At 39.3% G+C, this 23,764-nt stretch overlaps 1 protein-coding gene across 17 annotated transcripts in view; it reads right to left on the bottom strand.

The window, feature by feature from the left end:
• Positions 1-23,764, bottom strand: part of Afdn (afadin, adherens junction formation factor) — a 126,163-nt gene that overhangs the window by 38,371 nt on the left and 64,028 nt on the right. For 10 of the 17 annotated variants that reach the window (XM_050135994.1, XM_050135999.1, XM_050136001.1 and 7 more), the window contains exons 9-21: positions 21,021-21,115; positions 20,272-20,534; positions 17,776-17,845; positions 15,022-15,140; positions 12,398-12,459; positions 12,082-12,287; positions 10,427-10,447; positions 9,551-9,696; positions 9,172-9,266; positions 7,780-8,045; positions 6,386-6,529; positions 3,748-3,946; positions 484-587 (exon numbers count right to left, since the gene is read on the bottom strand). In XM_050135994.1, coding sequence (XP_049991951.1) covers positions 484-587; positions 3,748-3,946; positions 6,386-6,529; positions 7,780-8,045; positions 9,172-9,266; positions 9,551-9,696; positions 10,427-10,447; positions 12,082-12,287; positions 12,398-12,459; positions 15,022-15,140; positions 17,776-17,845; positions 20,272-20,534; positions 21,021-21,115 — 1,790 coding nt within the window. The remainder of the gene's footprint in view (positions 1-483; positions 588-3,747; positions 3,947-6,385; positions 6,530-7,779; positions 8,046-9,171; positions 9,267-9,550; positions 9,697-10,426; positions 10,448-12,081; positions 12,288-12,397; positions 12,460-15,021; positions 15,141-17,775; positions 17,846-20,271; positions 20,535-21,020; positions 21,116-23,764) is intronic. The other 7 variants (XM_050136002.1, XM_050136003.1, XM_050136012.1 and 4 more) reach the window with 1 other exon arrangement.

Here is a 23,764-nt window from a genome sequence, read left to right as displayed (position 1 = left end):
TATAAAGTATTCATTTTGAAAGTGTATTTGAAGCAAAATGTAATTTTCCTTAAGATTAAAAAAATTTATTATTTCAAAATTATAAATTATCTGATACACATTTAAGACAAGTAGAAATCAATAGAAAAGAATGAAATATTTTTTCCACTGAAAAATATTTTGTAACAAAACTGTTTAAAGTTATCATACTCATATGTTCCAAAAATATGTATGTAGGCTGCCTTAAGTGTTATCATAAATATTCTTTATTACTACAGAACCATTTATCTTACTACACAAAACTGTACAGACCTGGCTCAGGAAATAAATGCATGTGTTTTTACAAATCAAAGTTTTAAAATGTTTGAATCAAATTGGTATTAGAAAATCATTTTATAATTTTCCATCATAACATTCTATGTATGCAAAGAATAAATTATATCATATCTCCGAAGTCATTATGAACATTTCATATTTTACTCCATCCCAACCTCAAATACTTGCCAGTTCTGTGTTCTCACGCATAAGGTGACTTTCATAATCTGCACCTTCAAAATATATCGTCCAAGTACCTGGTGAACGTGTATGAGGAATCAACCTGCAAAATCCTAAAAAGAAAATAACTATTATAAGACAGATAAGACATACTTAATCCCACACAATTTTCAACAAGGAAAACAAGACAGATTACTGATTTAAACCATTTTTCTTTTTATGAAAATTGGTGGACTGCTCTGTAAATACAGTCTTACAGAACTATACATACCACTCGAAAGGAAAACCCTCAATGACATACACATTTGTTTAGCAGAAGAAAGGCATAAGGAATCAGAGAATGACACAGACATGGGCTGCCAACCTCTAACACCAGGCTGGGTTGAATGTCTTACACTACAGACCACTTAACTTGCATACCCTGGGTTGGGCGAGTCCTTTCTCACAACATTTTGTACACATTTCCTCAGCTCGTGTGCATTTAAAGTCTTAAAGAATTGTTCTGTTTTGCTGTTTTCTGAGGCAGGAGCTTTGAACTTACTTTGTAGCCTAGGCTAGCCTCAAGCTCATGATCCCCCTGCCTTAGCTTTCTGTTACAGCGTAGAGCACTTTTTTGCCTATTATGTGCAAGGTCCTTAGCTGGATCCCCGATACTCCCACCAAAGTATTTCTGATATCCTTATTCAGGATAGAGAACATATTTAAAATATGAAGACCTTTATTTAAAGCCATCTCATCTTAATTTAGTTAAATTTTATTTTATAGTCCTCAGTTATTTTTGGCAAAGTAATATTACATAAGCTTTCCATAATTCTTCTTGTCGTGAACACCCAGTGTTGCTCAAGGTCTCACCATATGTGAACAGCTGCATGTCTGAAGCCTAGCAGTCCAGAGTCTTCCCTGGTTTAGTGTTTCATCAATGAAATATAATTTAGATTGCTGTTATCAGACATGTACTTGTGGAAGAAGGAAGGAGAAATATAAAGAGCATCAGCTAAAATAAAAAATATAATGTAATTTCACTTTAAAAATGTTTCAATCCAGCGGTTTCATTGATATGTAACCAGAATTTGTTTTACTTCCTCATGTTTTAGAGAACTATAACGCTATTAAAAATCTGAAATTTCAATAACTGTAAACAATGTTTTAGATTTTCAAATGTCCAGTTTCCACAATGCTCATGGAAGTGGGTTTGTCACAGCCTGAGGCACTCATCATACCCCGGAATGGGCTGGGCTGGTTTACAGTCTTTCACAGAACTGCACAGCATGGGGGAGGGGGGGAGTGGAGAGTGGGGTGGGTACTGAGAGTGCACAGTAGTTCTTTAATCAGTTTACCAAGAGTAGAGTGTAAAGAATCAAGAACTCTGATGTCAAATACTCAGCCCACTTTACACCTTTAAAGGCATCTGTGTGCTAGGCTGAATGAACTATAAACATCCAACATGTATGAAATAATACATGGTTGTCAAAACCGGAATGAAATACCAACTGGCCTCAGATCACTTATCCAAGAGAGCCTAGGGGAAGATATGAAGGAAACTCTTTGTCAAGTTAAGACCTCACAGTTTCCATGCTGGCAAATACCCATGGTGCACAAGACAAAACCGGCACATTATAAATTATGTCCAATGCAAAGTCGGAGCAGATGAGTCTTCTAGCTTACTTATTTACAAAACAGTAATTAACACGTTTCTGAGTGTCAGCATGAAGCATGCCTAGGTGAGTATGGACAGGACTGAGGAAGCTCAGCCAAACCAAAGCTACAGTAACTCAGCACTGTGAAGACAATATTCATACCACCACTGGGAAGAGAAGACTTACACATGCCCTGGAAGATAAGATACAACCCTCAGACACAGCTTCACGGGGAAGGCATAATGCTCACACCCCTTTACATCAAACTAGCACCCTAGTCCCTGGTTCTGTACACAGTCTTGATGGAAAAGCCTCTGGAAGCATCTCTAGACACATGTCTCTCTTATGAGCAGCTCGACAGTCTATCAACAGAAGTAATAGATAAGACTCCTCCTGGGGATAAAGTAGCTATTGAATAATAAATAAATAAATATTTAAAAAAAATAAAGTAGCTATTGACCTGCTCTGAGATGCACACATAGAAACACACCTTTAAGTAGATCTTCAGCGAGCAGTCAAGCCTCTTTACTGTGTTCCCAATGCAGGCTTAAGTTTCTGTTAAAGATGCATGCCTAGAATGTTCACACTATTGCAGCCGGGCTCAATTTCCCTATCTGGATATAGGTCTACCTGTACCATGAATGAGTGTTTTTCAGGCCTAAACACATTCACTCTCCTTCAAATATCACAGTTTTCCTAAATGACCTCACCTCTGCTTCCCCAACCTTGGACTTTGTGTCTGAGCACAGCAGACATGCTAGGAGAACTAAAGCACAAACTGCTGTGCCAACAACACAGAGTTCATGCAAAAAGGTAGTCTTTCAATGTAATGATTTTTTTTTTCATCACTATACTTCTGAAGATCTAAAACATATTTTTTGTGGTGAAACAGTCACTGATATTTAAAAAAAAAATCACACACTACATTTATCTATGGCCACAGTCCCTTCACTAGTCTTACTATCTGTCATTTCATTGAAACCCTAATCTTTGGGTCTACGTTCCTACTCATCTGTTATTCTCTACATCATAAAAAATGTAGCAGAGTAGATTAAAATTTGTCTTCCCTCAAAGCCCACTTAAAAGAAAAAGTTTTTTATAACTGTCATATACCAGCCAAACTGTATATTAAATGTCACAGAGGCAGTCAGGCAAAAGCTGGAGACGGCTACACGTCTGCCTGAGGTGGTAGCCCCAGAAGCTGTGACAGGACACTGGGTACTCAGAGCCTCCCTCAACTGGCAACCTGTCCACTGTCACACCTCTTAGCCCACTTTGTGAGGAAGGAACGGAAAGGAAGAAAGGGTGACCAGCCTGTGACAGTTTGGATGGCGGGCAGTGAGCTAGGATCTCTCAGAACACTGGGAGCCTGTGCTGCCAGGAGAAAGGTATAATCAAAGGTCCCTTGTTATGGCACCGTGTGGGAAGAGAGCAGGTGCTCAATCAAGGAACACAACACACCCACACGGGTGGTGTCTGGGCATGTGAGATCTTACATCTCAGTGAAACTCTCTTGAGTCATAGGAACACAGTTTCCTTAGGCACAGTTCCATAGGCCTGTCATTCAGAGAGCCAGTGCAAAGCTCCCTCAAACCCAGCTGCGTGCACCAACTGAGGTATGACAAGTAGTATTTACCTCTCTGGCACAGAGGGTCTAAAAATTCTTGTAAACCATTTGGAATGTTTCTGACGACATCACAGGAATATCCATCTTCTGGCAAAAGAAAAGGGAGCTGTAGGTCAGGATCCTCCTCCAACTGAACATCTCTCCCATCACTGCGGGCAAGCTCATCAGCTGTGTTCTCAGCAACAGCCACAACACTTTCTATGAGATCCTGCAGAAAACAGATACTGACTCATCAAGAGATTCTGACCAATGGGAAGTACTTTGCTATGTCACAGACATGACCTCAGGGAGAGCACACTCAACAGGATACAGAAAGTTGGCTTCACAAGGTAGTCACACACCCAACACACAATACTTAAAGACAGAACAAGAGGCTGATTAACTCGCAACTACATATGGCTTTAAAACACTGTTTTACCACAAGATATTCTGGCTGGGCGGTGGTGGCGCACAACTTTAATTCCAGCACTCAGGAGGCAGAGGCAGGCAAGTCTCTGAGTTCAAAGCCAGCCTGGTCTACAAAATGAGTTCCAGGACAGGACAGCCAGGGCTACACTACACAGAGAAACCGTCTCAAAACAAAACAACAACAAGATGTTCTTCTCTTGTCCAAAGAAGTTGATTTATTTGCACATATTAAGTTGTAAACAATTATTTTTATAGGACATGAAATTCCATACAGAAAACTTTATGAAATAACTTAAAAAACAATAACAAAAAATATCTATGATTAGAAGTCTATTAATAGAAGAGCTGCAGAATTGGGGGGGGGTCTATGGATAATTTATATTACCAAATACAGTACTGAAACACACATATACACACACATCTGGGGGTGGAGAATAGCGGGAAAGAAAACAAACACGTGAAGCTCAAATGTCTTAATTAAAATGAAGATCCCAGCTCATTTCCCCCACAACTTCTGTACCAGGAGCAAAGCAGCCCTGGGCTCTACCACCATCTTCCTTTTCCATATAGGGAATAACTACTCAGGCTTATAATGTCGCAGAGTTTTGTCTGTTCTTGAAATTAACTAGCTGGAAGCCACTGCATATATTCTGCATACACATACAGTTTCTTTTGCAACAACTGCATCATAATATTCATGTACATTGTGGAGGCAACCACAATTCCTTCTTCACTGTAGAAACATTCCTCACATCACTGTAACATGGTTTTCTGCACTGTATTGCTAACTGGGTTATTTTCATCTGCTGGCTATTTTGTACCTGCCTTTTATTGTTACAACTCAATAATGAACTTCATTTGTGCATCAACTAGCATAATCTAGACACAGCTGGCTCAGATGTAGATGGTATGGCTTGGATCTGAAGCACACCTAAAGGTTTATGGATTGGGGGCTTGCTGCCCATATGAAAGAAGTGAGGCTTTGGAGAAATGATTAGATCAAAAGGACTCTTGTCTTTTTTAATGGATTAATAGTTGGCGAATTCAAAATTTGAATGGATTATCATGAAGTGGTAGAACCAGAAAAAATTAGGTCTAACTGGAAAAAGGTCGTTGGGGGTGGGGTGGGTGTGAGGATTGATCTTTAATGGACCCCTTCCTGTATCTGAATTTTTTTTTAAACTGAAGAGTCCATATATACTTACCCTGTATATACAAAGAAAGAACAGGTAAAAAAAATGATTCTACCCAAGCCTGGCGTGGTAAATATTTTAACGGGGTTACCCATTAAAATCAGCATGGGCAACTTATAGGTAGGTATACCAACCACCAGAAATTGTTACCTGTTCATATAGTCTTCAGGTGGACAAGGAATCCTGTGAGTCCTCCCCCTATTCCACTACACGATGTTGGTGGGCTCAATCCTGTGTCTTAAGGGTCTAGTGTGGGTTATCAGCTCCTCTAATTTTAAGATGGCAACACCATGTTATAACCAAAGGACAGAGCTCCGTGAGTTCTGTTTCATGGCTGCAGGGAGTAAGCAGCTCTCGTTCACAGCATCTTCTCTGCAATCATGTCCTCTCTCTTACTATAGTCCATAATCAGGGAACAAGTTGATCACGGACTGAAACTCAGAAACCCTGAAGCCAAATCTTTTCTTTCAACTATTTCTCCCAGGTAATAACTTAAGAGGGTAGCATCTGTGGTACAATCAATAAGGATAGATATTATGGATGGGTTTCTTATCCTAAAGTCCTTACTATAGTATGAGACCAGTATACATAAAATCCCAGGCTCTCTTCTGGGTGAGACTGGTTGTTTCAATCAGACACTGATGTATGAAATCTGGAAGACTGCTATGGTAGTGAAGACTTATGCTGTTGCTGATGGCAGGAATGTACATACGGTATATGAAAAGAATCCTTAAAGCTTTAAGAGCAGATCTGGCTCTCCAGAACTTAAGCACAGTGCTTTAAACTTCCTTTCCTCTAGTCCTCCCAAAAATTTCCTAAAAAGCAATGTCCCAAATTAAATAATTTCTTTCTTAAAATGCTTGTATAATCTATATTCTTTGCATTGAACAGCTAAGACTTCAGAGTAAAATGATCTCCTATGATAATTTTAGGTAAGCTCACTACTGACACATCACTGAGAAAGCTTTCCTTTTCTTCCCCCTTCATCCTAACCTTCCTGTGCAGACATGCCCACACTACATGGTATCATGGTAATAGCCACTTACCGTAGGGATAACAGGCTCATCAGGTGCACAGTGGTAATTTTGTAATAAGGCTTGAAGTTGCAGAGAATTTAACTTAAAGCATGTGCTGTTTATATTTGGAATGTCATCAGGCACATACTTATCCATGGTAAGCAAAGTAGTAGCCTATTTAAAAGAATAAATATTATAATGTATGATACTAAAAAATTTTTTCAGTAAGGCTGAGAGAGAAGGTTAGTGGAAGAGCTCACACTCAGCATCATATGTGAGGTCCTGAGTTCAAATTCCCAGTAACACCAAACAGAAAACCCTTTCTAACAGTCGTTAAGCTAATAACTTGTTAATTTGGTTTTGAGATGCAGAATGCTTATAAAGAGGCATTAACATTTAGCAACACATATTAAACTACAAGCATACTTTTGAAGGTTCTTCAAAATAGCCTCTTGGATTTACTTTAGTTTTTATGCTTAACGTAATTTGATCCAAGTATAATGGTTACAATGCACTTATAAAGGTCTCTTTGAAAGTCTGAATATTTATACAGTAATCCAGATGATCAATTATAGGAATAAGAGAATCTTGCTAATACAAATTTTGACAAAAGTTGAGAGCTAACTAGTTTCTCAGGATAATGAATACCTTTAGAGGAGATGAAGGCATAAAAAAACAAAAGCTAATATATTAAAAAAGATCCTAAATGTTGTATGTTTTGAGGTTGCACGTACTTATTCCCTTAGTTATAAAAAGCAGATCCTAGACTTTGGAATCTAAAGCTTTCTCTGAGAGCTGTTAAGATAGCAGAATATGACTTGCTAACTAATTACCATCTATACTTCCGTATAAGGCTTTCTAAAGTATATCTTGCTGATCTCAACAAAAACAATGAAACTGCTATCCTACTGTTTATACACCTTGTTATAGGGTGAATAATGACCCTTGAAATTGGGATGTTGGAGGCCCGAGCATTACAGAAAAGGGACCTTGTTTATATACCACTGGTTACAAAAGGAGGGCCGTGCTACTGGTGCTCTTGTACAAACCGGACACTTGGACAGACATGTGCCCAAGAATGCCATATAAAGACTACGGCAAAATTGTCCAACAAATGCCTACGCTGGGCAAGCCAACAGAGGGTGGTAGAACAGATCGGTAACAGTCCCTCAAAAGGTACTCACACGGCTAGCACCGTGGTTCTGAGTGGGAGGTAGTAACGCCTGCTAAGACACTTAGTTTTAGCTGCTTTGTTACAGCAGCCAAGATTTTGCCACATCACTGCCTGACTATACATGACAAGAAAAAGACTGAGGCTTTACTGAAACCAAGTTCTTGTCTATTATAAAATCTGAAATCCACCACAAATACATTAACAGGGAAGAGGGAGAAGCACAGAGAATGGAGTACAACCGTGTACATACCTGCACAATCCTGCTCAAGTGACAATCAGCTGCCAGCTCTAGTCCCTGCTTCTCTGCCCAGGCTTCAATATGCCCTAGCTGCTGGCGGATAATTGCTCCCCAGTAGTGAGAACACAGGCCTGAATCTGGGTCAGTCACCAGTCTGTTGAACAGCCACATATTGATAAAATGGAAGAGCTGGGAGAACAGCTGGATGGTCAAGGCAGCATTGACCCTGCAGCGCCTCAGCAAGGACATGGCTCCGGTGAGTGTATGCAGCACGTCATCTGTTCAGGATACGGAAGAAAAGTCCAGAGACCAGATGTCATTGCAGACCTTCTGAGTCATACCAACTTTACACATAGGTAGTTGAAGCAATTAACTGATAAGTGTCAAATTCAAACAAAAAGCAGTGATGTAGTCTTAAATACATACAGCTACTAACTAACCACAATTTAAATATGAATTCACCTAGAAGACTTTTTAAGTATTACCAACATAGCAAAACTTATTCATAAATTAACTTAGAAGTTATTACAAAGACTTCCAAATCCAATAAGACATTGAAGAAACCACCCTGGGGCTGGAAAGATGGCTACAGGGTTAGGAACACTTGCTGATCTTCTGGGAGACCCAAGTTCCTTTCCCAGTTGCAGGTACTCTAGGGCTCTAATGCCCTCTTCTGGCCTCCTTGGGTACTGGCACCCACAGCATACACTCATACAAACATTTAACATAAATAAATCTTAAAAAAACCCACACCCTTATATATATATTTTTAATATATAACAATATATTCAACATTAAGGTAAATTTAAGGGCTGAAGAGGTGGCTCAGAAGTTAAGAGTACTAGCTGCACTTGCAGAAGAGCCAGGTTCAGTTCCCAGCCATCTGTAACTCTAGTTCCAGGGAATCCCATGACCTCGTCTGACCTCTGTGGGCACTAGACACAAACATACATGAGGTCAAAACTCATATACATAAAAAATTTAAAAATTAAAACATAGTCCTTGGCAGAATGGCACAGAAGAAGTTTGCTGGGCCTATAACCAGACAAAGGTCAGTGGCATCAAAAAATAAAGAAAACTAGAAACTGGAGCGGTGGCTCAGTAAATTCCCTGATTCCCAGCATTCACAGGACGGCTCACAACAGCATCCACAGGACGGCTCACAACAGCATCCACAGGATGGCTCACAACAGCATCCACAGGATGGCTCACAACAGCCTGTAATTCAGTCCAAGAAACCTGGCACCCTCTCTGGATTCTGTAGCTCTTATATGGTACAAATAATCAAGCGCAAAACACATATACTTAAAGATTTTTTAAAAATCTTAAAAACTAAACAAAACAAAACAAAAGATACCAAGTTAAATTAAGTTAAATGGTGGAGGAAGGCACACAGACCCTAACCTATTTTTGGTCTTTGCAGACTGTTCTCCTCGGGATCATCCAGAAAGGCTGGCATGTAGTTATTAAGCTCTGACTGAAGACAGTGAACCAAGTACCTGAAAATACATAATTTTAATAACCTTAGCAAGTTTGCACAGATAGTGTTAAGACCTTTTATTGAGACAATCTTTATTCTCTAAGAATATTTTCTACTAAAAATAACAAAAACCACACTCTGGGACATTAGAATGAAGTCCCAGAGTGCAGTGCTCTAAGTCAGCACATTTTCCCAAGCTTCTTGGTAAGCATTTTCAATTAGTTAAATGAAAACCGTTAGTATTAGTTTTGAAAACAGAACAGAAAGCATACAAGTTAACTCTTTCCAGAATGTGTTTCTTACTTAAATGCCATCTGAACCAAGTGCGCCAAAACATCCTGGGCATCTAGTGTGATCCGACTAAGGTCTCGGTCCTGCTTGATGAAGTTGAGAAGTTCAGATGCATTTGCCATCCAGAAAGCAAGTGCCCCGGCAATGTTCTTTTGTTTCTGTGGACAGAAAACATTTCCATTAACAATGTCAGACATTAGAAAAATTAGAAATAAATAGGAATGCTCCTGAAAAGCTCAAGATAGACCAGTACCTTCCCATCTTCACCAGGTATTTACCACAGATACCAGATACTTGCAAAGAAATTTAGGTCATGCAGAGCAATGGAAGTAAATGACCACTGCAGCATCTCGGGATGCATGGACACAGACATACTGGTCTAATTAGATGTAATTTGCAGAATCAGTCAAGAATGGAGATATCGTGTATTACCAAATCAAATTGAAGATTATGCATTATCTGGTAATCTGTGTATCATACACACATGTATCCATGGTTACCCACAGCCACCCTGATACTTGTAGTCACTGGCTTGGACACCATGCAACTCAGTATCAAGTACTGATCTATCACGTCCTCTCCCGACCACATTTGCAGGCCAGGCAACCTTAGATGAGATCCAAAGAATAGGAACCAAGGATAAATAATAGAGAAGAAACAGAACTTTTGTCATTTCATATCCACACTGAAGTGCATTAAGCAGAAATTATGAAATGCTGATAAAGTTGCACAGTCAAAAAGGATTTTAGTACTGCATGTTTCAGTTGCTGAATGAGGGTTATGAACTGCTCAGTCCAGGTTTTGTAGGATCGTATTTGTAATGGAAGCAGCATGAGAAACTCAGCTAAGCCAACACAGCTAGGATCAGCTCCCAGCAGCATTTCCTACCTGATCAACCTGGTCTACTTCCTGGAGAAAAACAGACGAGGGGAAATCAAGCAGAACGAGAGAAAGAAACTTGTAAACAATCATGATAGTTTAAAAAAATTAAAACACTAACATGAAGGTACGACATGAGGTACGACACTTAGTTATTCCCAAGTTATTTGACATAAAGGGTTGGTTTCATGTTCTTAACATTCATACAACTGAGTTTTATAGATGATAAAGATGATGTCATAATAAAACACAAATGAACATACTGATTTATTTGGAAAATATGCAAAGGAAGGACTTCCAAACACTTTTTTAAAATGATACTGTGGACTTACTACTTAAAGGTAAAGGAGTCCATTCCCCCGAATTAATTATGAGAATGAGAATGAAAAGACCAAGAAAAACAATCAAAATAAAAAAAAAAAGCAGAAAATCTTACAAGTACACAAAGAATTCATATTATAGCTATACTAAAGGGAATAAATTTTAAAAATAGAATTTAAATTACTTCTTGAAATTATTTGCTGTCGTATTGTTTCCACCAACAGAGTGTTTTTCAATGAACCTATTCTGATGTTTGAAAGCCTTTCCTAGACAGCAAAGTCCTCACTAGCAGACAACAGCAAGGACAAGGTCTCAAAAGGAGGTTTGCTGGTTGAAGTACCACAGTCCACACATGGCAAGAGACAATGACTATGAATGATAACTTAAAAGGACATTTGTTTGTTTATATATAAAGTGATAATACCAGAATAACAAAATATCCAGATAAAGTGACTTCTTTTTTATCTGTTCTTTAGCTTGGACAAGTCCATCAAACTCCTACTGTTGCTAGCCACTCATACGTAAAAGAAACATTTGTGGAAAACTGTTGGCTTTTTAATAAAAACAACTCTGAGAGTATTAAAAGACCATCTCAGTTTCCCACAAATTATACTGCCAGGATTTTTTTTTTTAAATCATCGAACCATTTAACCAAAGTATGTAACATTGCATTATTACTTTCTTAGCTGAGTAAAGGCACTGGTTAAGTTTGAAAAAGTTTGAAGTCTATAAACTTACTTATAATAACATTTACAATTAAATCCTCAAACCACCTAAATATAAAAAAAACGGCTGTGCCAGTTTTATCCACTATGGACTGTGAGCAGCAGGGCTGTGAAAGAAGTCCGTCCCCAGTGAAGGTCACCCTCAAACCCGGCAGCCCTGCATCTAGAGGTCACAACTACACACTCCCAACACTCCAGCAAGTTCATGAGAGGGGAGCAAGTGCCTGAAACAGACACCATGGCCTGTGGAAGGGAGGACAGCTACCCTCTTGGCACTGGAGACATTCTCAAGGTAGAGCTGCACACATACACTGTGTGGATTCACTTCAGTAATTTAGAGAAAACTCAAAGAAAACTGACCATCACCTCAGCACTTTCTCAGAGACTAATTTTAAGATGATTGTGCTGCAACATATAATTTATCTTCATTTATTCTAAAATTTCCAGAAAAGTTTTAAGAAGTTTTTATTTACTTTTGACTTTAAAAGCTATGCATTTTATTTTATTAAAAAGACTCCTAAGCTATAGAGGCAAACTTGCAATCAGAACTTTAGAAATATCACAGAAACTAACAAGACGGCTACCATTTCCCAGCAGGCTTGCTGGGTGGACACTCACCTGGATGACCCCTTCCATCATGCTCACCATCTTGTTGACAACAGCGATGGCCTTATGTGTGCGCTCTGCAGGGCTGATGTCGGGCCTGTGCTGGCTGGACAATACATACCGGCATGCCATGTACAGCACATATGTAGGCGACAACTTAAAGTGAACTGTAGAGCTATTGGTATAGTTTATAATGGCGGACAAAAAAGAATCTTCCGCTGTAAAAAGATTTTAGAAAAGAAGAAAAATGAACAGAAAGTCTGAATGTCATCTGGAGAAAAGTGGAACAAGAACTCATTCACTAGTAGCAGGATCTAAAAGGACTCACAGCTTTCCCTGAATTCAATGCTGGCAGGCAGGATCAGCTCAGGCCCAACCGCATCCTGGGTTCTAAAAGAAAAACTGACATCACTTAAACTGCCTTAAAGTAAGGTCAACTACTTGTTTCCACGTGGAGTTCTGAAGTGCTACCCCATAGGCAGCAGCTAGAGAACTTCTTCGGTTCCCCCAGTCACACATTCAGACGACTGGACAGAAGGCAGGTAAGACCCACGTGTCTGGATTATTAATGAGCACTGCATGTTGAAGACAAGGATCTAAGCCACCCAGCTCAGGTAACAGTGAGAAGATACAGGTTTCTAGTATTTGCAGACCAGCTAACTGAAATATTCTCTTCCATTGGAAACAGTTCCCTTCTCCGCATTCTCTCACAGCATGGAAAGATGAACAAAAATAAAAGAATACCAAGGGCCTGGAGAAATTGCTTAACAGTTAAAAAAAAATGCTGAGAATCAAGTTTGAATCCCAGCACCCTTATAACACACACATATATGTAAATGCACGCACACACTCTAAAGAAAAACAGAACACAATGTAAGTTAACACAAACTATTATCATTTTAAAATTCTTTCCATTAAATTATATTATTTAATGTTCATTCCAGTCTGTAATTCAACAATTTGAGTTTACCATAAGAATTTGGGAAAATAATCATTTAAAAGCATGATAATTTCAATACAGATCTTATACTAAAAGTATACTTTTTTTTTTTTTTTTTTTTAAGACATGGTCTCACCATAAAGCCCTGGCCGGCATGGAATCCACTATGTAGATCAGGCTGACCTCAAACTCATAAAACTCACATAGACCTGCTTGCCTCCACAATTAACAATGTATAACCACCTTGCCTTGCAGGCAGTTTCAAATTTTTAAAAGAATTAGTTTGCATAAACTATATAAGTTATTCATTTCATTGTTTTAATAAATTTATTAAAGGGTTTATATTAGCTAAAAAAGGGAAAAAATGTTGGTGATTATTTAAAAAAAAAGTCACTCCCATCACTCAAAAGGATGTTTGCACTTGCTTAAAATTCTAATTTTAAACCTATTTGTTAAAATGACTAAGACTTTACACTATGCCAATTAAGCACTACTAATTTCAGCATTATCAATGTGAAAAGTGAATAAGGAATTAGAAGAAAGCTTTTCTGTTTCCATCCTGTCTTAATATCAACAAACAACATCCCTAGAGTAAATAATAAAACTTTTAGTACTAGCCTTGCCTTGCATGAAATTATCAAAATGTTTTTATTAGAAATCATCTTAATTAGCCTTCACGTGGCTATTTTGTTACAACAGAACATATTTACTTATTTACATGGTTTGCCTCTCCTCTTCCCACCTAAGTGAATAGTCACATTTCTCCATAACATATAGCCACATGACTGTGGTCATTATAATACCAACTCATGCCAAATGTGGTAGCACACCCTGAATCCCAACCCTTGGGAGGTAGACAGAAGGATCTCTATCAGTTCCAGATATGCCTGACACACATACTGAGATCCAAGGCCACCGAGGACAAGCAAATCAAGAAGAGAACCAACACTGATTCAACCTTTCACCATGGCAGATACCATAATCTATTACTCTATACCACCTAAAACAAGTGTAAACACAGAGAGAGAACTATCTTTTATGACACCTAATAATCACACTGCCCCTCCCAAAAAAACTTACATGAATAGTCAAAAATCCCAGAAGAAAAGTATTAGATTTGCTGATAAGTACATATTTCATTACTGGACTAAATTTATTAATAATCCTGTGATACACAGTGCCTACTGCTGGAGGATGGCAAAGTAACAAGACTTTTTATGGCCTACGACTGAATTGACCGTTGACTAACTGTAGGGAACTCTGCTTCTGCTAACCATCTGTTCTGGATCTCTGACAAGAACAGAAAGAATGCCTTCTTCAAAACCCTGTAACAGGTCAATAGTATTCTCAGCTCCCTGCCAACAACATACAGAGTTCATACCGTGTTTCCTTCTCCCCATCTGTGGCTTCTATGGCTCTAAGTCCTACGGTGTCACGTAACAGTGAGCATGTGGGACACAGTCTGCTACATACTTAAGAGAATCCTGATTTATGAAAAAGGTAACATATTAAAAAGCATAAAAGAAAATAGAAAGCAGAGAAGCTCCATGCTATGAGAAATGAGGCAACCATGTAAAGGAAAGTAACTCACTCTCTGCCTCGGCAGGGAGACAGACCACATGAGAGTCTGGGACACAGAAATGTCTCTCCAAAATTATTTTTGTCTTTATATATTTTTAATTTCTTCTAGAGATGGATACAATAATTTTCTTTATAAAAATGATCACATACTAAAATGTTACGAAAACTCCTTTCTCTATATGCTATAGAGCAGCCAATTTAAAAGAGAAAGTGAAACTCAATGTACCTGTATCAGCAAGGCTACTCTGTGGAAAGGAAGAAATGCAATTACTAAACATTCATTTTATTCTTCTTCAATTCAGTAATATAAAAATACTCATAAAAGCCTAGCAAACTTTCTAAAGCTGTTGGCTAAATCTATAAATCCGGCAATCTTTACCCCAAAGCCTTCTAGGGGTGCTCACTTCTCTCACACAGTCACAGTGAGTTACCTGCTTTCTCTTCGGCGATAATCCTGCTCCTGGTCCAATCGGATCATTGGTTTCACCATCCCTCGCTCAGCGGTGCTGGAGGCAGAGGACATCCTGTCACTGTCCAGTCTAGTCGTGCTCTGTTCCAAAGGAAGCCACAGTGTTTTAGAATACCTCACACACCAGCCAGGCAAGCTTCACACTTGGCACTGCAGGCAGAAATCAGATGTGGCGGTGCTATGCAGGGAAGGTGAGGACACAGAACAGATAGTTCAGAAACACGTAGGACACTGGGCCAAAGGATCACAGCAGTGAATAAAAGAACATGAAAAACGGCTTTTTTTTTCTTCAAATAGCAAGGAATAGACTTTAGCAACAAAATACAAAGACAAAATGATTTTGAAAGAAAAGTCATTTTACTTCCCCAAGTTACATTCACAAAAATAAAACTGGCCAGCAGATGGCACTATTTTTAGGCTTTAAAACTTAAAAAAAAAAAAAAAACAAACTTATAAATGACCAGTAATGGCAATGGAAAAATAAATTAGGATATGTTTATATGCTTGTATACTAAAGAATTATTTTTAAGTGACTTAAGAAAAAAAAACGCTCACAATTAACAGTACAGAAAGGTATGCAGACAGACAAAAGTCTAATAGTTCAGTTGAAACACGTAAGTGAACACAAAGACACCAGCACACCTGCCTCCCTATGACCTAAGTACTCTGGAAAGGGTCCGCAATGTTAGCAAGAGTCACCTATATACTCTGGGCAATGGACTTTCATTTTCCCTCTATGTTGAATATACATTCTTACAAGAGAAGGTCTTCTTGGCCTCTCAAGTATTTATTCACTTGTGTGTGCCAAGTTCTGTTGCTGAATGGCACTAATCAAAGCATTAGAGGTACAACAATAATTCATAAAACAGGATCCCTGTGTCCAGAGTTCACAGGTCACATAATCAGTTAGTAAGCAGAGATACCAGGTAGTAAAAATAGTTACACAAAAGTCTTACATGTAGTAGTATGACTGGACGCTGCTCAAGAATGACCTCATGAGGAGGATGGGCTAAGACAAGAAAGGACCATGTAAAAACAAAGAATAAGAGACTCAGATGAGAGAAGAGGGCACACATAAGAACAGAGTGTGAAGGGGGAGGGGAAGATACTTCTCGTAATACCCATGAAAGGAGAGAAATCATAGTATCAGGAGCTGTGAAGACAGGGTGAAGGCTGTGTGGGTTGGAAAGGTACCAGACTGACAGCAGGGCTCCAACAGAACCAAGTGCATGTCTCTAAAATTCAAGAGCAATGATAGCCAGCAAGGACTGCCCAGTAATACCGAGAGGAACTGCTGCTCACAAAACTGCACTGTCCTTTACGTGAGTACTGAGCACTAATAAGTAAGTTACACAGAGGCATGTGGATGCATCATAGCCAGAGAAACAGGATATGACAGCCCTCATACAGGAGTTGTGCAAAGGAAAGAAAGCAAAGGCAACTTGAGACAGACTTCAGCTGGGCAAAGCCATGGTTGGTGATATAACTTACTAAAATGAAAAAAAAATGAGAAATAAGTTTAAGAAAAAACAAAAGATGCTTAATAAGCTATGTTAAATTTGAAATACCTATCAGAAACGTAATAGAAAGCCAACCAACCAATCTCTGAAGATTTCAGTTTGGGGAGACCAGGGTCAAGGGTACACTTAGGGGATAGTGACCATCAAATGGTGTAATCTTAGGCAACATGGCAAGGTCACCAAGGGAACATGATACATAGAAGAGGCAGGGCCCTGGATCTGACAGCTTAGCTAACTATCAGAAGCTAATAACAGAGAAAGAGCCACCAAGCCATGACCCAGGGGTAAAGACACAGCAACCCTGGAAGCAGAAGAGTACGTATCAAAGAGTGGTTATAAGTAGACACTACTTTAATGAGAACACAGAAAACACAGTAGAGGGCAGGAACCTGGTATAAGCAACAAACCTTAGAATATATGAACAGTCACCTCAGACGATTCTTTCAAGAAATTATGCAAAGAACTGTGTAGTAGCACAATGGGGACAGAGACTGGAGGAAATCAGCAAACTGAATTAGTAGAACCTATGTCATATTTTGATATGTATGACAATGTTCCCGGCTTAGTTGAATCATGGTCTCCAATATACCACATCTCAAGAAGACGTCTTCCCCTTAAATCTGGCTCTGACTTGCTTCAACCAATAAAAGTCAGAAAAAAATGACTGCAGTCACATGAAGGACCAGTAGCAAGACCAGTAAACCAGCTGCCCTAGTAGACTCAAACCAGTTCGTACAATTATCAATAAATGAAAAGGCTGCTGTTTCAACTCACCAAGTTTTACAGTGACTTTAATCCAGGAACAGATCATCAAGAGGAAGAGAGAAATGACTTGTATATGCAGGAATGAAGAGTGACTTACAGAAGTGAGTAACCAATGAAGATCCAGTATCGTCTCAAGGGTAGTAAAGGAAGGAGCAAGGGCACATTATCCTCGGCATAATCTGGCCCAAGAGGTTAGTTACACACAGCAGCAGCATAGGCACCATACTTACCCCACTGGAAAGAGAAGGCACTGTATTCCGACATCAGGAAAAGGGGACAGCTAGCTACCTTTCATTTATGTACCACTGAGTGAGCAGATACAGCAGAGAAGCTACTGTGAAGTCAAGTCTTTACAAAGGAGCTTCTGTTCTTGGGTGTTCTATAACATCCAACCCTCAAGAAGATCAGGTCACGAATCCATAATCACCTACCCTGCTTGCTGGCAATGCTGTCCCACTGTGAATATCTCCTCCCAAATCAAAGGTTGTCTCCTGAACAGCTCTATTGAATGAAAAAAATATATATAAAAATTAAATTTCAACCAACAAGGTAGTACTCTTAACACAGCAAGAGAGATAAGTATTCCAATGTTCAAAGACCATTAATAAACTTATTTTGGAATATAGACTTTAAAACAAAGTGACAGTAAATATGCGATCTTTCCTTACTAGGAAGTATACCAAACACTCCCAGAGTAAGTACTGTTTTTAAAACCACATGTTAAAAACAAAAAACTGGGGCTGTAGAGGTAGCTCTATGGTTAAGAGTACTTGCTGCTCCTGCAGAGAGCCTGAGATCAATTACCAGCAACCAAACAGCTCACAACCATCTGCAACTCCAATTTTAGGGGATCTAACACTCTTTTCTGGCTTCTCTGGGCACCAGGTACAGACATACATGGAGGCAAAACACTTATACACATAAAGAAAATAATAAAAACCTTAAAATAAAACAAAAAAATCGTATTTTCAATAGAAACCAAGCTGAGGCAAATATATATATATATATATACACACACACACACACACACACACACACACACACACACACATATATATTTCTTAAACTAAATATATATAATGTTTTTTTCAAGATAAAGTTTCTCTATAGTTTTGGAGACTGTCCTGGAACTATCTCTTTATATATAAAAAGTAAATACAATACACTGGTCCCAATCTAAGAGGAAAAGAAGACTAAAGGTGTCTGTAGGTCAATGGCTACTTATGGATTGTCCTAACATCTGAGAACTACATGGTTTAATTTCAAAGCTTGATTAATAGACTAAAACAAGCAAGCAAAGCTGAAATTCAAACAACCTTTCTATTAGAAATTCCTCTATATAATTCTCTAAGAAAATAAAATATCTTGCAACATAAAGCAATACCATGTTCTGAATAGTAACTTCTAAGAAGTTTTTTTACTAAAGGCCAAAATAATCATTAGCTTTCTGCATGTAACTGTCTTCAAGACATCAGTTTGGGTATTTCAGAGATGTGTGATGATACACTGGTTTGTGAATTATTTACAGACTATAGTCTTGATGCACCAAGCACCTGCATGTCATTATTGTAGTGAGGAAGGTATGATTCTTACAGCTAAAGGTCATAATATGATGGCATCTAAATCAGTACAAAGTCACCTTGGACTTGGGCTACATTCCTGCACACATGTATTATGTATGCCCAAGTACATAAATTAAAAACAAAACAACAACAACAACAAAAATCCTGCAACTCAAGGTGAGAAACTAGAAACCCTTCACACAAACCACATGAAACTTCAAGCATCTTTTTGCCTAAATGAGCACATGCCAATATGTGCTCACACTGGAGAAAAAAATGTTAACTCTGAGCCACAGCATCTGGTCCAAAGTGTCAGATCTGTGACAGTAACCAAGGGAGGTTAAGTGGGCGAGTCTCTGTGAGTTTGAGGCCAGTTCCAGGCCAGTTAGGGTTACATGAAAAACAAAGGGGCAGTAGTAGAGCCCACCAACACACCAGTTTATAGGGTGATTTATGTTTATATTCTTATGTTTACACTGCTGTAGACTTAGAAGTTTTTTGTAAATAACATAAGAGTTATGGTGGCTACTTCTCTATGATCAATACTTTGTTAACCTATAAAATGGGTAACAAAGCAACTTAACAGTATATGTTTCCAAACTTATAACCAAAAGAAAAGTTACTCTTCACCAAAATAATAATAATAATAAAAGTTGAACATACTACATTGCAAGACCTCATGAAAACACTAGGTGGGGCTAAAATGTTCTGAATTCTTAAACAGATCCCCCTTGTGTTACTAGGGCTGTTTTAAATACTACTGGTTACATATGGTGATGACCCAAAGAACAGATCAGCTTTAAAAGTAAGAATCTTTAAAACCAGTCAAAACTTCCAATTTCAAGATTAAGTCCAAATCCAATCCAAATTTTCAATAAACTTCCAATCCATAAAGTTAAGCTTCATTTTTATTTTACATGGATATTTTGCCTGCATGTATGTATGTACAACATGTGTTTGTAGTATCTCCATCAGAAGCCCCGAGCTGGCATCATAGACAGTGCCTGACTCAGTGCTGGGAACCACACTGGGTCCTCTGCCAGAACAGCACCTGCTCTTTAGCACTGAGCCACACATTCCACACCCTCCATTTTGACCTTTGAAAAGTGGAAATAAAAGGGTGGGGAAATGGGAGTAAGGTGCCTGACAACCTGAATTAGACCACAGGACCCACAGGTAGGAGAAGTACATGTCTGTGAGATATCCTCTCACGCCAGAAAAAGCAGGCACACACAAATGCACTCACACATGCACAGAGAAAATAAAAAATATAATAAAAACGGAAAATAAAGATATTTGCATATAGCTAAAATTACTTTATAGCCAAAACACTCTAAAATCCTTAAGCTGAGCTATCACATTCACCCAGGTTTATGTCTTGGGCCCTTGACCATCAGGCCTCCATCCACAGATCTCTTCGAAAGAACGTGGTCCTGGATGGGGTCCACAAACTTAAACACGTGTGAGGTGCCAAACTGCACTTTCATGCCACTCTGCAGCATGGTAGTCTCTGAGATGCGCTGGCCATCCACGTAGGTCTCTGCATCCATACTTCTGGGAGTCACAGTGACCACTCCATCCATGTTTGTGAGATCACAGTGATGGGGCTGAATTCCTGGACCAAACAACTGAAAAGAGAAGGAAAAGACAGTTCCATCATCAAATACACAGTGTTTAAAAAATTCAAGTTCAGCCATGATAAACATAGTCTAACAAGCACTGGACTTTTGTTTTCTTAAGAACTTAAAAAAGGAATGTCAGAATTTGACATTGGGCTTGGCCAAATCACCTTTGTTCTTAAGATGCTCAGGTAGTAATGACTGAGAGCTGGGCACAGTACTCCTACAACAGACCTATCAACTGTTATCAGCACCTCTGCTTTCTAAACAGAAGTGAACAGTCAGACTGGAATGTCAACATTAGCACGTTTCTGTAGGTGCATTCTGAATGCAAACACATGAAAAGTGACTCACAGAAGACTGAATGACTTATGGGTAAACACAAGGTCTATTCTTTTCTTCATTCATATGTGGCTGGTTTCTTCACTTGTGCTTATTAATAACTGATAGGAGGAACAACAGTAAAAGGCTTAGGCAGCAAATAAGATCAAGTACCTGGATAGAATTGTCATCAAACTTCTCTGTCCCAACTTCGGTCACACTTAATTGAAGGCGGTATAACTTTGGCTTGTCTCTGGAGTCAGAGCCATCTGTGAGAAGAGGAGGTACAGAGCTCTATTTTTAAAGTCTAATGATCTTACATTTGAAACAAACAAGTTACTTTACTAAGGATAGTATAGTTTTACTTCTCAGGACTTCTTCCCAAAGAGTCTCCAACTAACATTATAAACCTTAATACACTAGACAGACACCAGTCAGCTTCTGTTCACATAAAATGTTATATGAACATTATATGTCATTAATTCCAACACTTTCTAATTATACTTTTCCCCCAGCACACGATCCTTGATCTTCCTTAGTGATTCCGAGGACGGAATTGTATTGAGAAGACAGAGTAAGACGACATAAGCCATTACTTCAATCTAGAACCTTTGTAGAGCAGTAGTACCATGCACACTTAAGTTCACAGCAAAATACAGTGGTGGGCACAGCAATGCTCTAACTGTGCGACCCTCCTGAGCCACAGTCTGAATCTCCAGTGTCCAGTGTGCACCACAGTAAAAAAATGCTACTGAAATGCTTACTCCCTTTGGGAGAACTGGGGTCAAAGACAGAAAGGAAAAATTTGTTTCCTTCTTTTTTTAATTTGTTCTTAGAGAATTTCATGTATGTTTTGATCATATTCACACCACATCCCAACTCCTCCAGATTACCCCTGCATTTGTACCCGTCCAAATCCGTGTCCTTTCAAGAAAACGTGGAGCCCAACTGCCACAGCCTCCCTTCCTGTGCCGGGTAGGGGTGGAGGAAAGGAAAGCAGCACTGCCAGTCCAGTCCATGCCCTCTCGCCCACTGTACCCCATCTGTAGAGTTGGCACATGACAAGTGTACCTCACAGAACACGAGAACTAATATACAATCCAAGACTTCTCCCACAGCCACCACATTCAGTATAGGCTGCAAACACACCGAACAAGGTTTCCTTAAGAAAGCGAGTGCAAGCCTGCATAGTTTGTTTCGTGACTGCCCAAGTAACTTTCTGTCATTTACTCAAATCTTAAGCCATGGAATCAGATGTTAGCTGTGAGAGGTTCAAAAGTTTGGAGGACTCTGGTATGTACACAGACTATTAAATCTTAAAGTCTCTCAGCTGTGATGTAGTCTGAACTCTTACAAACAAAAAGACACCATAAATAGCTAAGGTCTCTAGAACCAAGTTTAGCTTTAGAGTACACAAAGTAATATTCTACTGATCTAATTTTCTATTTCTGAAATATTAACAAATCTATAACATCTGGGTGAAGGTATGTTGAAATATGAACGGCGGGCCCGCTTCCGCCACCTGGCTAGCTTTACCCAAAATAATTACACGGAAACTGTATTCTTTTAAACACTGCTTGGCCCATTAGTTCCAGCCTCTTATTGGTTAGCTCTTACATATTGATCTAACCCATTTTTAATAATCTGTGTAGCCCACGAGGTGGCTTACCAGGGAAGATCTTAACCTGCGTCTGTCTGGAGTGGGAGAATCATGGCGACTCACTGACTCAGCTTCTTTCTCCCAGCATTCTGTTCTCTTTACTCCGCCTATCTAAATTCTACCCTATCAGAGGGCCAAGCAGTTTCTTTATTAGTTAACCATATCACTCACATATCAAAGGTAAGATGAGACTGGAGCATGTCAAAGATATTTGCCTAATATGGGCTTTGCAAAATGGCTTTCCCTTCGCCCTGGAATATTTCCATCTATAATAATTCTCAGAAACTCTGGATTTAAAGGAGACATCAAATCACAGAAGCCCAACACTGATTAGCTTGATTAATGTCAACACTTCGGATATTGAAGGGAAAAGAAGTTTAAAGCCAGCAACATGCCTCAATAACAAAACCAAAGCTTTATAGGCTTTTCCTGGACGTGGATTCCTCTCCTCCTGGAATGTTTACTACCCCATATTGATGTGGGAATGATTTCTTACTAATAAAGAAACTGCCTTGGCCCATTTTATTGGATAGAAAATTAGGTAGGCGGAGTATACAGAAGAGAATTCTGGGAGAAAGAAGGTTAGAGGAAGAGTCGCCATGATGCTCCCACTCCAGACAGACGCAGGTTAAGATCCTCTCTGGTAAGCCAGCTCATGGGCTACACAGAATATTAGAAATGGGTTAGAACAATATGTAAGAGCTAGCCAATAAGAAACTGGACCTAGCCGGGCCAGGCAGTGTTTGAAAGAATACAGTTTCCGTGTAATTATTTCTGGGTATAAGCTAGCCATGCGGGCGGCCGGGTGCCGGGGACGCAGCCCTGCCGCTCCTATTTCAACATATGGCGCCCAACGTGGGGCTAAATCCACTTAAAAACCTGAGAAGGCTTAAAAATAAGGGAAACAGAGTTTAACACAGATTTTTGCTGTTTTGTTGGTGACATGCTGTAGAGAGATTCCTGATTCAGCAACAGCAGCAGAGAAAAAAAGCTGCGTCATTTTAAAGCGCGGCTTCCTGGTGCTATGCTGCCAGCGTGAACTCTGGCTTTAAAGCATTTCAAGGCTTTTATGGGACTGGATGTTTCTGTTCCCACTTGGGATCGGAGGAGATTGCTCTGAGACCTGCCGATGGCTCAGCGTTCCCTGCCTACACCTGGGCAGATGGCGGAATCAGGCTTAGGCAGGCGGAAGAGCATGGCGGATTCCTGCTGCCATACAGAGACGCGTTTTCAGACTGCGCAGTGCTCTGCGTGTCAG

Source organism: Alexandromys fortis, unplaced genomic scaffold (assembly GCF_014885135.2).
Source record: "Alexandromys fortis isolate MF-2015 unplaced genomic scaffold, M_Fortis_MF-2015_v1.1 scaffold_23, whole genome shotgun sequence".
In the NCBI taxonomy this organism is placed as follows: Eukaryota; Metazoa; Chordata; class Mammalia; order Rodentia; family Cricetidae; genus Alexandromys; species Alexandromys fortis.
This window is presented reverse-complemented; position numbering and strand designations above follow the sequence as displayed.